General features: G+C 44.4%; 1 protein-coding gene across 1 annotated transcript in view; it reads left to right on the plus strand.

Moving 5' to 3' along the window:
* The window catches only part of LOC127213200 (collagen alpha-4(VI) chain), a 119,903-nt gene that overhangs the window by 52,974 nt on the left and 51,214 nt on the right, over positions 1–15,715 (plus strand). Inside the window, exons 19-23 of the mRNA XM_051173503.1 lie at positions 1,499–1,561; positions 2,116–2,181; positions 11,631–11,684; positions 11,795–11,830; positions 15,253–15,315. Of these exons, the coding sequence (XP_051029460.1) occupies positions 1,499–1,561; positions 2,116–2,181; positions 11,631–11,684; positions 11,795–11,830; positions 15,253–15,315 (282 nt within the window). The remainder of the gene's footprint in view (positions 1–1,498; positions 1,562–2,115; positions 2,182–11,630; positions 11,685–11,794; positions 11,831–15,252; positions 15,316–15,715) is intronic.

Raw genomic sequence — 15,715 nt, forward strand, 5'->3', positions numbered from 1 at the left:
ACCAGCAGTTTAAGCTTGTCATTCTGTGACTCAAGTTATTCATGCGTCCCTGGCACTGATGGTTCATCTCCTACCAGACCCTTCAGTCTCAGTTCAGAAGTGTCCATCCCAGACAAAGTGTACTACCCAATGCTTGCCTGCCCCATGTGACTTTGCCCATGCTGGGTATCACCCCCACCCCAACCCCATGCCTTTCCCATGATTACATCTTCAGTGTCATTTGAAGATTCACTTGTTTTTAACTATCTAGTACCCTTCTTTCTTCATGGTAGTTTCCTTGATGTTATGTTATACTGGGAGATGTGAGCCAATGTCTCCTCACCCCAGATGCAAAGCAACGGCAGGCCAAAGTAACGGTTCTCCCAAAGTCCAGCTTGGTTGAAATGATAAGTTCCTTGTGGTTATTTACAAGTGTCTGGGTGCACGGTTATTTATGGGGTATGCATGACACAAAAGAAACTGTATCACTAAAAGCCCGCCAGAAGTTGCAACCCTGGAATTCCACATATGACTGGCAGACAGTTGGTATTTTTATTCAGACCTCAGTGAGAGGGGATGGGAGAGAGACGCCTACCAGGGTATTCCAGTCAGGAAAATATCACAAGGAAAAGCATGGCTGGGAAACTTCAGGGTGGGAATGAGGACACAGGAATAGAGGATGAACCAGAAAGACAGAGCAGGAGGGAGGTCCTGAAAGTCAAGCTGAGCAATGCCTTTTTTTCCTGACATCTAAAAAAATTAACTAACTAATTAATTCTTCTCTCATATGTTACATCCTGACCGCGGTTCCCCCTCCCTCGCTCCTCCCAGTCCATCTCCCCCACCACTTCGGTTTTTCTTCCCACTGGGTCCTTAGGGGCTGCTGGCTGTTTCTGGGTTAGGGAGGTACCATTGAGCCTACAGGCTTGGGGGATGACTCTGGAAGCCAGATGGGAAGGGCCTGGGGAGAAGTCTGATAAAGCACAGCAGGAACCCTGTGCCTGCCTCTGTACCGAACATTTTAATTTCTTATTAAATCCATGAAACGGCCCTATAAGGTCACCCCTAACCCTCCTAAGCACTGGAGTTCCAGGTGTGAATCATGCCTCCTCCCTCCGCCCACGGGCTCTTGCTCTGCTTACCCTACCCAGATGCTTGGTGGATAAAGCAGACCCCCACCCCCACCCCATGTGATTCCTTACAGAACGCGAGGGGGAGGGGAAAAGACCAGGGGCTGAGACAGTGAGGTGGTCTAGGCCCTGGTGTATGCAGAAGGACTAATTCCTGAGATGTAAGAGTCAGGTGTGCCAGCACAGGGCCCAGCATAGGCAGGATTTCCAGAAACCATATGTTAATTTCTGCCTTTCAATCATGCCTTTTTGACTGAATATGTTATGCTTCAAGTACTAAGCTGCCCTTGGTGTCTGATCCCTAGTTCCCTTCCCTAATGCTTTCTTTGTAAATATGCAGTGACTTTATGACGTGATTCACTGTTCATTTTTTCTCTTTGTGATTTAAGGGCTTGACAGGACTGCCTGGACAAGCTGGACGTCGTGGGGAGCCTGGGCTGAGGGGAGATCCTGTGAGTGATGGCTGCGGGTTTTCTTCTGCTTTAATTCCAGAGGCAAAGAGGACCTAGTGCTGGTTAATGAGGCGTCAGCTCTGTGTGTCTTTACCACATTGTGACAGGCTAGAGATTTGAGAGGCCACCATCTCAGAGAAGATGCCGCTGTGTGTGTGTGTGTGGGGGGGGGCGTGTCATTCGGATTGGGTATCTATGGTTATTGAGTACACCATCATCTGGACGATGGAAGAGTTCTCTTTGATTCCCCTCTTCCCGCTGGTTCCCCTCTTTCCCGTTCTCCCTTCTCATCTGGTACTTGAAGCCAGAGCCTTGCTCAAGCTCTGTAGTTCTCTGCCTCTAAGCCAGCCCTTCCTCCCCTCCCTAAAACCATTCTTCCTGTTGTCCCCTCCCCTCCCCTCCCCTCCCCTCCCCTCCCCTCCCCTCCCCTCCCCTCCCCTCCCCTCTCCTCCCCTCCCCCTTTCTTTCTTTCTTTCTTTCTTTCTTTCTTTCTTTCTTTCTTTCTGTCTTTCTTGTTCTGGCCATTTGAGGAAGGCCACCTTCTGTTTCCTCAGGGTGATCCTGGGATTGATAATTACATCCAAGGCCCCAAGGGAGAAAAAGGAAGGCCTGGACATCAGGTAAGATGGGCGAGGTTTGCTTGTGGGGACTAACACATGCAGGAATGACTACATGGTCTTCCAGAACACTCGGACACTTTGTATCCAACAGGAGACCAAAGTCGCAGGATCCTATTTTCCAGGAGACAGGAGCCATGACTATCACCTTCCCTTACTTCCTTGTCCTTGAGGTCTTGTCTAACCATTTCTTTTCCCCACACAAGTCCCCAACCCCTCACTGTATGCTAATAACATCTTAAAGGTGGTCTTAAACCCCTTTAGTCTTCAGTTTCTTTCCTAAAGTGAAAGTACCACACCCAGGGAGGTCTAGACTCTTCTCTGTTTTGAATTTCCTTGCTCTTGGAAGGCTGCATTGATTTAAATGTCAGTATGCAACTGTCTTCCTTCCTGTCCTAGCCAGAGCTGACTGGTGTAAACTAGGCAGTAGAGAGTTGTAAAACTGGGATGCCCATCTCATTCTGAAGACTGGAACCATCACGACAGAAAGCATTACAGATGGAAAAGGGGCCTGTCAGCCCGACAGATGCTAATGTCTTAGAAGCCAGTTTTATTTTTTTATGTCTCAGACATTAAAATGCATGGTTCTGAAAAACCATGAGGGTCTCTGCCCTTATAGCTCATCTTTCCTAATCTCTGGCCATGAGGTATGCATAGCAACTATTTGCAATTGGAGGGGAACCTTGATTTACTTGGAATTCCAATCTGGGATCCTTTGACAAAACTGTAGGGCATGGATTCTCCTCCTTAGATTGTGGTTAGCCAGAACCATCCATGTCCTGCGTGAGTTGCATCTTGGGAAAAAAATAATTTTTACGTCGCTGTGTGGGAAAACTGTTTCATCCAGCCACTAATTACAGTTGTATTGAACAAACAACATTGAGTTATTTTCCTCAGTGAGTTGAGATCAGAGACCCTGCGAATGGCCACTCACTGGGATTGAGCTAAGCACACAGTGGGGAACCAACCCTTGATCGTTGGGTCTCTGGATCCTCATCTGGAAGATGGGGAAGGTAGAAGAACCAGCAGTTTCTGAGAGTCACTGCTTATCATGGTAAGAAATACCAAGAATGCAGCATAACCATGGAATGCTCTTGACTTAGCTGGTAGGTGGGAACCCAGGCTTCTGAACACACTGTCAGGGTGGCAGCCATCACAGCGCCACAACTGTGGTGAGAGCCTCAAGACCACAGATCCCAAAGGTCTCCAATCCCTGACTTTGGCCTATTAACCTTGACTCTATTTCTGTATTGTGTGTGGAACAGAAATTGTAACTTATTCAGATAGTGCCGTGTTAGATTAGCTTTTGTGTTTCCCGTGGCTTCTCCTCCTATGCTGGGCTCAACAAAGGGTGTCAACGAAATATCCTTTGAATAGTCTGAGAAAATAACATCTTAGCACAAGCGGTGCTTGCTGTCGCTGTCCTTACATTCTGCCTGCTATTAGAAGACAGGCCTCTAGGGGGCAGTCTTTCCTTGCTATTATTTCTGAGAAGCTCTGGGATCCTGTTAGAGTTAAGATGAGAAAATTCCTCCGTGAAAACAGTGTTTCCAAACAAGCAGAGAAATTGTGTTATATACCTAGAATAGGGAAGGAGTGGAGAATCATTCATGCAGGTCAGGAGTGTGAAAGCAATCTCTCTCTCTCTCTCTCTCTCTCTCTCTCTCTCTGTGTGTGTGTGTGTGTGTGTGTGTGTGTTCCCATGTTCCCATGCATGTAGAGGTCAGGGGTTGACATTGGCTATCTTCCTCAAAGCTGATCATTGATCAATAGCAAGACTTACCTCCAATTATGATTACTACTGTGAGTTTTTTAAAAAAATTATTTACTGTGTGGGTGTGTTGGATCTTGGAGTTGTAGATACTTGTGAGTTGCCATGTGAGTGCTGGGAATTGAACCCCAGTCTGCTGGAAGAGCAGTCAGTGCTCTTAATTGCTGAGTCATTTCTCCAGCCCCTACAGTGATTTTTATTTTAAATAATAAAAAGTTAGACTGGGGATGTGCTCAGCCGGTAGAGTGCTTGCCTAGCAGACACACAGTCCTGTGTTTGAACCCTAATATGCATAAACTGGGCATGGTGGTGCATGTCTGTAAGCCTAGCACTTTGGAGGTATTGGCAGGAGGATCGGAAGTTGACATTCATGCTTGGCTACATAGTGAGAGTTCTAGGTCACCCAGGTCATATATATGAAACCCTGTCTAAAAAGAAATAATAAAAATAAAAGATTGAACTATTCAATCTCTCTCTATAATGTGTATGTATATACAAGAAGACATCATTTATATACATAGTGTTACTTTCACATGTGCAGTAGTGTTAGGCAATGAAACATACAAAGAAAACTTTATTTTTGTTGTTTGTTTTTTGAGACAGTCTTACTATGTGAATCCAAGGTTAGCCTCAAACTCATTGGCTACCTTTCATCTCTAGCCTTCTAAATTCTGGAATTATAGAGATGAGTCACTATGCCTGGTCTTCTGCAGAGGGTCCAGCCTTCAGCAGGTCTGAGAGACTGGGGAGGAGATGTAGCATCGTCAAGAAAAACACAGACGTCTTTTCTGAGGGATAAAAGCTTCTTTTTATTTTCTTTCTGTTGCTTGTTCTGCTCTGTTCTTTTTCTCTTCCATCCTTCTACCCAGATGTTTCCCTTCTTTCTCCTTCCTGATGACTTCCTTCTACATCCTTCCTGATGACTTCCTTCTACATCCTTCCTGATGACTTCCTTCTACATCCTTCCTGATGACTTCCTTCTACATCCTTCCTGATGACTTCCTTCTACATCCTTCCTGATGACTTCCTTGTACTTCCTGATGACTTCCTTCTACATCTTTCCCAATGACTTCCTTCTAACTACCTTATTTTTCCCCTAACAGCTTATGTACCCCAGAAAAATCTTTCAAGCAATATAAAAATTACAATGTGGTTATATTCTATTTTCTAAGTGAATGATTACAATGAATACATGTCAAAAACATGTTTCCTGTTTCCCTTACATGATTAAAAATTTTCTGTATTACAGGTGAAAAACAAATTATTCCTGAGAAACCACATGCATTAAACACTTATCTTTTAGACTTCTCATAGATCAGGAACCTTTCAGCCATAACCATTTACATACACAGTAGTTTCTATAATTGCCAGAAAAATAGATTACTAGTTTAACTTCATGTTTCAGAATCCTGTCCAATTATCTAACCATCTAATTCTTTATTTTCTAGTTACATGAAATCAACTGCTTAAAGCTTTGTTTTAGCTATGATGCACCAAGGCCCATGGACACATTTCTCGATATCAAAAAGAACTTGAGCTAACTCCTGGGGCTCAATTGTTTTCCTTAATCTTTAACCTAAACCATAGTCTATACGGCTCCTCAAGAGAAACTAGCTCGTCCTAGATTGTTCCTATAGTCTATCTTCTGCAGCCCTTGCTTTATCAGGGATAGGGGCAACATTTTATCCTACCTTTAATTTTCCTACTAAACTAACCTCTATCATAATCCTTTACTTGTTAAAAATCTTCACTCATCAAATTTCTATTTAAACTAGCATAATTGTATAAAATCATTACTTCAGTTAAACAGTACAGCTTCAGAGGAAGTCATCTGGGGCTGGAGAGATGGCTTGGCAGTTAAGAGCACTGGTTACTCTTCCAGAGGACCCGGGTTCAATTCCCAGGGCCTACATGGCAGCTCACAACTGTCTGTACCTCTTGTTCCATGGACCTGACACCCTCACACAGACATACATGCAGGCAAAACACTAATGTGCAATAAAAATAAATAAAATAAAAGGAGGCAATCATCTTAATAATAATCCACAGGTGATTGAGATAATCACACTGTTTTAAAGGTAGTAGGGTTCCCACTATACCCATTCATACCATGCCAGATACCAGAGCAAAATGGCAAACACGTAAAGGCACAGCCGTAGCCAGAGACTTCCTGGAGGTGAAGCCCCCTGGGACTTTCCTTTCTGAGATTCATCCATCAGTGCCTTGCATTCTGGTGGGCCAGTCCCCTGAAGTCACTTGCCACCTGCTGTTCCTCTGAGGAGGCCACCATCAGTTTCCTACATATTTTCCTTTCCCCTCATCCTTTCCTCCCTTTTCTCCTTCCTGTCTCCCCCTCCTCTTTCCTTTGCACTGGGAATTGAAACTAGGACCTTGTGATGTTAGGCAAGTGAGCTACATCTTCAGCTAGACAAGTGTTTCTCCATATGGAAAACACCCATTATGTAGAAGTAAGTGAAAAAAAAAAAACAGGTTTAAAAGGAACAATCCGTGGGAAAAAAAATTCCAGAATGCATGCATTTCTTTCTCTTTGTGTTCTGAGTTATTGACATAATCCATGAAAAGCTTGTATTACTTTTTATTTTGAAAAATTCCAGACCAACCATTACTGTATTTGCTTTATGTCCATGTGTGTGAGTGTGTGTGTGTGTGATCTTTTTTGAGATACTTTAAGATTAATTAAAACCATTATAGCACATTACCCATAGGTATTCAACAGGTATAGTTTTTGAAAAAGAAACTACTCTATATTGACACAATAGAGCCCTCACACTACAGAAACGTATTTATACATTATTTTCTTTTTAAAAGTTTTAAAAATTGGAATACAGAATTACATCATTTTTCCTATCTGTTTCTCCCCCCCCCAGCCCCTCCCAGATACTTCCCTGAAAACCCTCCCATGGCCCTTCCACTCCCAAATAGGTAGCCTTTTTCTTTGATTATATTTGTGCATACATATATATGTACATGTATGCACAGGTGTATACATACATACACACAGACACACAACCTGCTGAGTCCATTTTTGTTGTTTGCGCCATACAGAAACAATGTGATTTTCTGCACAGTCCATGTTCACATTTTCCTACATTTCTTAGCTTGCAATACTGTAACAGAATATAGCAGACAACATTTGTTGTCACACCAGACACTGGAAGACTTGGTGTGTGATGAGGGCCCAGTTCTGGCTTGTCTTCTTGGCTGTCACCTCGCAGACAGAGGGCTGGGGTGCACCGATCCCGCCCTCAGGACCAGATCACCTCCCAGAGACCCCTGACCTGATCGCTTCACACTGGAAATTAAATTTCAACATGTTTTCTTTAGGGGGAGCACATTGATGGCTAGCTTTCATAGTGACATGAGGCACTGTGCAGACTGCTGAGGAGAAAGGTCGTCAATGGCACTGCATAGCACCCGCCCCTGAATTCTGCAAAACCAACTTGCCAAGTGAGATGATGTGTTCGCTGCTGCAAGATTGGCATGAAGTGCAATATTGGAACTGTCACTCCTGGAATGTCCTTTAAGCCTGTGTTTTGTTGTCAGGGCATCTTGCCTTTTTGGTTTCCTTTAATCACAGCAGTCAGCCCATTGCTTGTTTGCTTGTATGCCACTGACATTCCTGAGCAATTCTTTTGCTAAACATCCCCCAGTTAGCACTTGTCTGATTATTTCTCCAAATCTAGAGACAGACTAATTATTTCTTTTCAACAGATGACTTAGTAATGCTATTCAGGAGTTTGGCTTGTTTGGTGCATCTGGCCCCTTCATTAAACCCGTGCTCACCAGCTTTCTCTGCTGTGAGTGTGTTTTCCCTCTTCTCTATGAGTGAGTAATTTGAGGAATGACACTTGAGGCAGTCTCTTACCCAGTGGTCCAGCTTCTGTCCCAATACTCACTTCACGATGCTGGCAACAAAGTGCTGTCTGCTTTTGGAAGTGACGTGATAAACCTTTGGGGAAAGAATCTTTATTACTTCAGATCTATTATGCGAGGCTTTATCTATAGCCTTCTCCCACATACAACCCCCATCAAAACTAAGTTCATAAAAGCATTTACTGTACAATGTGAGGATATGGAAGAAAAAATTATCAATATTTCCTGTAGCCAAGAACTGTCCTAACATTCGATAGCAATCACCCACCAGAGGAAGTCAGATAAGTTCCCAGGGGCTTGGTAAATTTTGTGTGTGTGTGTGAGTGTAGCGTATGCATGTGTCTATGTTCATGTATGTGTGCACCTGTGTGTATGTGTTTGTGGGGGAGTCTGTGCTTGTGTCATAGAACACAAGTGGAGATCAGGGTACAACTTGTGGGAGTTGGTTCTCCCTTTCTACCATGTGGGTTCTGGGGATTGAACTCAGGCTGTCAGTGTTGGCAGCAAGCACCCTTACCTGTGGAGCCATCTTGCCAGCAGTCTGCCTTAGTTTTTGAGACAGGGTCTCTTTGGTGGTCCTAGAACTCCCTGACTTCTAAGCTGGCTGGCTAGTGAGCTCTGGGGATCCATTTGTCTCAGTCTCCTCAGCACCGGGGTCACAGATGTGCTATGAAGAGACACCATGACCAAGGCAATGCTCCTAAGAGGAAGCATCTAACTGGGGCTTGCTTGCATTTTCAGAGGGTCATGTCAGGAAGCAGATATGCATGGTCCAGAGCAGTAGCTGAGAGCTAGTTCCTGATCCACAGACAGTAGACAGAGAGAAACATTGGGCTTGGAGTGGGCTTTTAAACTCTCAAAGCCCACTCCCAGTGACTCACCTCCTCCAACAAGGCCACTCCTACTCCAACAAGGCCACACCTCCTAATCCTTCCAAATAGTTCACCAAGTGAGAACTAAGCATTCAAGTATACAAGCCTATGGGTGTCAGTTTCATTCAAATTACCACACAATCATAGAAGAATGAGTTTAAGATTTTCTTTCTAAGTTTGTATTCTTTAATTTTTATGCAGTGTTTGCTTCTTCATGTGTTTGTGTATTGTGTGTGCGTGTATGTATGCGTGTTTCCATGCATGTGGGCATATGCATGTATGTATGAGTGTGGAAGGCCCAAGGCTGACATCAGGGACATTCCTTGATTGCTCTCCACCTTCATCATTGGAACAGATTCTATCAATAGATCCCAGAGCTCGTCAATGCAACTAGTCTAGCCAGGTTCATTGCTCTGGGGATCCTCTCTCTTTGCTTCTGAACCCTGGAATTACAGGAGAACACCACACCCACCTGTCATTTACTTGGGTGCTGATGATCTGAATGCCTATCCTCAAGTTTTCCTGGCAAGTACTTTACACATGGGGTCATCGCTCCTGCCCCACAGAGTGCATTGTTTTTAATCATGACACATTTAATTCCTTAAAACACCCAAATATTTAAAAATAAACATTAGAATCTGAAGAATACGATAACAAGGAGTTGGCCATTCTGCAAATGCAATTCAGAACGGAAAAGCCAAACTGAACAGGGTCTCCAACCCAAAGCACACAGAGGAGCCAGTGGACAGCAGATGCTGCAGCATGCCTTCTAGATGGTTTCTGCTCATGGTGCTGCCATCTCAAGCATGTGGACACCACTTTCATTTGTATATTTTTAGCACCGTATGACCTTAAGCCAAAATCAGCACCTATTTAAATATTGACGACATCAATATTTAAAGTCCTTGAAATATTTAATGTTCTCACCTATAACTCAACACTCAGAGCCAGAGGCAGGAGGATTGTGAGATCCCTGTTAGTCTGGGTTAGTATGAATTTCTGTGTCAATAATAAAAACAAAAACTGGGTGTAATAGCACATGCCAGTAATCCCAATACCTGGTTGGGAGGAAGATCTGGAGTTCAAGGCCACCCTTAGCTACATGGTGAGTTCAAAGCCAGTTTGAGCTACATGAGACCCTGCTTGACAGAGAGAGAGAGAGAGAGGTTTTTTTTTAATCACAGATAGAAGCTTTCATGAGCCTACCACAGAATTTAAATGAAACTATCAATAATGGCTCTACTTTAGCCCATCCTGACCCTCTCTTGCAGCTGTCTTTAATCTTTAAATTTTCATCTTTTTTTTGTGTTTTGATAAGTATTTTAAAGTTATTGTATGTTTCAACAAATGTACCACATTTAACTAACAAAATACTAGTATTGTGGGCAAATTGTTTCAGAATTCAGGCTTTCATAAATAACAGAGAAACAGAGATGGTTTTTGCTTCAGTATTGTGGTCTCTATGCTCACTCTTCCCACTGAGGAGGAGGCTACTTCACTGAATGGCTGTCTGTGGGGTTCCTGCTTGGGATCCTATGGTACTTCCATTTCTCAGAAAGGTAGGTTCCTTCTCCGGACTCTACTCACCTCCCCAGTTCTGAGTCCACAGGGTACCTTCTCATGGTAGCTATGAGACCTTCCTTTCTGTCACCACCCATATGTGCAGTTGGGGTGGTCCCTCCATGTTCAGAGACACAACTGCCCACCTCCTCCTCCTACCTGCCGTTCAGGACCCTGCGTGGCATCTGTATGAAAGGAAGTGCGAATGTTTAGCTGCCAAGCATGGCTTGTTGAAGAATATTTGATTTGCTGTCACAGCATAGTGAACTTTGTGTTGTTATTCAAGGGACACAGGGAAAGATGATGAATATATCAATATTCACAAACATGAGAATTGGATGCTGTTTACGTGTGTGTGTGTGTGTGTGTGTGTGTGTGTGTGTGTGTGTGTGTGCAGGCCAGAAGTCTGTGTTGGGTATCTTCCTCACCTGCCCTTACTTTATTTTTTGAGACAGGTTTTTCACTATTCAGTTTCTGCTAACCTATCTGGCCAATGCCGGGGCCCAGGCACATACCTCTGTGCTCAGCTTCTTTGTGGGTGTTGGGGATCTGAACTCAGTTCCTCATGCTTGCACAGTAAGCACTTAGCCCACTGAGCTGGAGTTTGGTTCGCGAGCAGTTGCTGCCTAACAGAACTCTATCTCCTCACTCCCAATATGAAAGCTACTGCTCAATGCACCTGTTGAACCCTTGGGACGTAGCCAGCACCGTCTTTTAATTTCATTTCATGTTAGTTAAGTTGAATCCTCACATATTGCCGGCAGCTTTGGGCCACACAAGTCTACAGAGTAAAACCAGGACTCTGTTGACCTTTTCCCATCAGTTTTAATCTACTGCTCTTTTGGCCAGCAATTGTGGCTCTGCAGTTACTGGCCTGCTTCTTTGGCATTGCCGCTCAGGCTGTAGCCTGGTGGGAATTTTGTCCCTGCAGGCTCTGGCTATGTTGCTTCCTCCAGGTGCATCAGTGTAAGTCTCCATCGTTCTGTTCTCCCCATCACTCAGGAGTCAAAGGCTGGGGTGAAAACCTGCTATCTCAGAGAGGCTTAGTAGCTGCTAGCTGACCTTCTCTGCTCACTGGTGTCTCTGAAAGACAGAGCCCTTCCACTCCACCAAAACAGAATAAACCCATGCCACACGAAGTCCCTCCCTACTACTTCCTGTGTCTCTCTATCTCTTCCAGATGCCCTCTGATGCTCCTTGAGTACTTTCTGTCACCTAGTTAACTAACTCCTGACTCAAAGTTGATTTTATTTAATTAATGCACATGCAAACTTGGAGTACACGGTGTGACTGAATATTTCACATCACTCTGTGGTGGGATATTCAGATCTTCTTTTTATCTCTTTACTTTTCAGGGGAGCTCTGGTTTCCATGGACCTCTTGGGGAAGCAGGCAGTGTGGGACCTCGGGTAGGTGTCACTGCTGGAGGGGGGGGGGACTCTGGAAGAGGGAGCTAGCTAGGCTGCCACATGATTGGCTTGTCTCCTGTCTGAGATCTTTTCTTTCTTTTTGCTCTTAGGGGTCACATGGAAGACATGGCCTGCCAGGGTTGAAGGTCAGTATTTTTGGAGAGTTCTCTTTGTTTCACAAGTTAGGCTACTTTCATGGTTTTCTCTGAGGTCAAGGGGAGTGCTGGTTGGCTGTGGAGGTGGCCCGAGGATCGCTGGGAAGTTACCGTGGAAGAAGGGAAAGCTAAAAATGTGACCCCCCCATATTTCACTAGGATTTAACATAGCGCTGTAGAGAAGAGCTCGCATTTCTGATAAAATGACATTCCTGTGTGCACTGTGGAGATGGAGGGAAAGGGCTGAGTCCCTGGAGTCTCCAGAGGAGCTGGTGTGTTTGGTAGTGGGCTGGGGACTATTCCTGGGAGGAATCTTGTTCTACCCATGTGGCACATTAGATGTTTATCTGCGTCATGTCAAGGAAATCTTGCCATAGCTCCTGTTCCATAAGGTGGGGAGGATGATCTACAATAGCCATGCTTTTGGTTTAGAATGAGTGAGTTATGAAGTACATAGCAAGTTAACACTAAATAAATAGCTAGAGAGACACAGAGAACAAATGGTCATCAAATTGTGTGCTCAGAAAATCCTGCAGAAATCAACTGGGGTAGCCTCTTTCAGGGGCCAGCTGGATTTCCCGATAGACAGAGTACCAGGCAGAGCTGAGTGTCCCCCCAGGAGAGGGCTCTAGGTAAGGAACAGATAGCAACAAATAGGGATGGTATCTTCAAAGCTGGCCTTCACAACATCCAGCAGACTCCAGCAGGGGAAGCTGAAGCAGGGACCCGGCATTCCCAGTGTAGCTTAGTCTCCGTGGGTGAGCTTCCTGTGGCTGGACTTTTGACTGCCCTCCCCACTGTTGGAAAGGTTAACCATCTAACTGTTCCCAAGCTAGAACTGCTTTACTCTGGGTTTTGCCTTTCTCTTTCCTCCTCAGAGTTGGGAGCCCATCCTCAGACAAGAGGGCTTAGAAGGCACCTTTAGATAAGCATGCTTAGGGCTGAAATGGGAGAGTGGGCCAGCCTCACTTCCGGAGTCAGCCTCTGGAGTGTTCAAACAGCAGGGTCAGTTTACCAGTGTATGCCATGTATGTTACAGCCCCCCCCCCATGGTAACTTTAAGGCTTGTCTGAGCTCTTACAGAGTGAGTTCAAGGCCTGCCTGCGCAACTTAGTGAGGCAGAGTTTCAAAATGAAGAGTAGAAACTGGCCTGGGGGTAGCTCCGTCTTAGAGCACGTGCCTAGCCATCTGGCTTGGTAAAGTGGAGGACTGGCCAGAGACCCCACAGCTGACCTATTCAAACCTAATGCCTGAATCAAAGACTACGAAGCTCTTTGAAAATCAGCTTAATGCCTGTAGGCTTCTCTTGGACACAGTCTGACCACACTGTTCACATTTTAGAGACATGAGACTAGCTTGCCTCAGTTCGTTATTGATTCTTTTACTCATCTACCACCTTCTCCACATACTCCCTGACACATCCTTGCCATGCATTTGTTCGTCCACTCTTGAGCAAATTAATTGAGTATCCACAGCTTTATGAGTTTGTTTTCTGTGAACTCCCCCCCCCCCCACTTCCTTATTTGTTCTATGGTCTGTGAGCCTGTTGTTACTCACACAGCTTCCTAACAGAATCAATGGAACCCCGCTATAGTCAGTCACGTGAGGATTTCTTTTCTGTCTCTCATTCCTCCTCATCCCTCTATCTTCTTACTCCAACCTGGTCTTTTTACCCTGTAGGCTTCTATAAAGTTTTTTTTGGGCCAGATTTTGTAGTAGTGTCCTTTCATCTGGAACAGGGATGAATTTATGAAAACTATGGGATGCAATTGGATGCTTCCTATAGTGGCTTGCTTATATTTCTATTCAAGTTTTTAATTAATCATTAGTTTTCCCTCAATAGATGAATGCATAATGAAAAATTGGTACATAAACAATGCAATTTAGCTGTCAAGAAAAATGAAATTACAAAATTTGTAGAAAAATGGAGGGACTTATAATGTATAATATTAATTGAGGTCACATAATCTCAGAAAGAAAAAAAACAGAGTAACCTCCCTAATATGTGGATCCTAGCATACACACACACATACACATGTGTGTATATATATATATATGTATACATATATATATATACACACATATATGTATATATATACATACATACATGCACACATATATATCAGATGTACATATACAAGTACAGTATAGCATGTAGAAAGGAGAACAAAAAAAGAAAAATGGGGGTGGGGTGAGGTCTAAGTGTCACCAGCACCTAGAAATTCAAGAACCACTTGGCCAACGTAGAAGGACCACAGTCCCCCAACCTCAAGTGAGGCTTTATTCCTGACTGCCATGTGTAGTCAACATTCTATTTCCATGTGTAAGATAAGTTTATTGCTATGATAAATGCCACCTCAAAAAGCAAATCCATGAGAAAAAGGCTTACTTTAGCTTATAGTCCCACATAACAATCTATCACCAAGGGAGTCAGGGCAGGGACTGAAGTAGAGACCATGGAAGAATGCTGCTCACTGGCTTGCTCTCCCTAGCTTGTTCTGTTTGCTTCCTCACATACCCTAGAGTTGGCACCTGCCCAGAGTTGGCACCACTCACAATGGTCTGGGCCTTCACACATCAATCACTAATCATAACAATGCTCCAGAGGGTGGCTCATAGGTTAATCTGGTGGGGGCATTTCCTCAGAAAAAGTTCCCATTTCCTCCAGTTTGTGTCAAGTTGGCATAAAACTAGCCAGCACATGAGAACTGAGTCCATATATCTTAAAGAGAGGGCTGATGGCTCCGTTGCTAAAATTCTTGCTGTACAAATGCAGGGGCCTGAGTCCCATTCCCAGAACCTTCCAGAAAAGGCCAGTCATGGTGGTGATGTAATCTCACTACCAGGGAGGCAGAAGCAGGGAGGTTCTAGAACCTGCTCCCTGGTGAGCTGGCTTTCCTAATTGGTGAGACCCAGATCCCAGTAAGTGACCTTATCTTAAAAAAATAAAAAGGTTGGCAGCCCTTGAGGCAGACCACCCAAGACTGACCTCTAGCTTACACACACACACACACACACACACACACACACACACTTGAGTTACAGTTCTTATGCAAATAGGATTTTGGGTTATTTAAATAAGGGATTTCTTTCCTGTCACTGGCCCAGCTTCTAGAAAGGGATGTATGAAGATGATTGAAGCCTGGGGAGGAAAGGCAATAACAGTCAGCTCCTGCATTTTCCCAGTCAAAGGGGTGACCCCCTCAGATGTCTTCTCCAGCATGGACCCATCTCTGGGAGGATTGAGAACAATTAGTCCAATCTTTGTGTGTGTGTGTGTGTGTGTGTGTGTGTGTGTGTGTGTGTGTGTGTGTGTCTCCTTGGGGCTTTAAGGGACAGCTTGCAAGGAAGGCTGTCTTTATTAGAACAGTGCTGTGCCTGGGAGCTCACTGAGTTTTTCATCATCTCTACAGGGTATGCGTGGAGACGCTGGTGATCTGGGTTACCAAGGACAGCCTGGGTATCCAGGCCCACAGGTTGTATTGGGAACTGGGTTTTAATTTAAGGATATGTGTTCGAAACCTTTTCTTTGTGTGATAGATATCTGAGTCAGAATGTCCCTAAGGAAGCTTCTTGGCCCTTCCAAAGCTGATTGTGTAGCCCCTCTTTTGGGAAGGCCAGACCACCACAGCTAGTATTGATCAGATCCCACTTCCTTGCTACTGACCTGGGTCTTAACACTAATTCACTCAACCCATCCTTGGGGGTTTGAGCGGGTTTATTAGTCCACTTCAAAGGGACCAAATTGAGAGCAGGTTAAGAAGGTAGGCAAATTGGCAAAGTCACACTGCTATTGACTGATAGAATTGGGATTCAAACTTAAAGTTGGTGCTCTTAATCTTAATGAATGCCTCTGGAGCTATGACTTGAATTGTT

Source organism: Phodopus roborovskii, unplaced genomic scaffold (assembly GCF_943737965.1).
Source record: "Phodopus roborovskii unplaced genomic scaffold, PHOROB, whole genome shotgun sequence".
Taxonomy (NCBI): domain Eukaryota; kingdom Metazoa; phylum Chordata; class Mammalia; order Rodentia; family Cricetidae; genus Phodopus; species Phodopus roborovskii.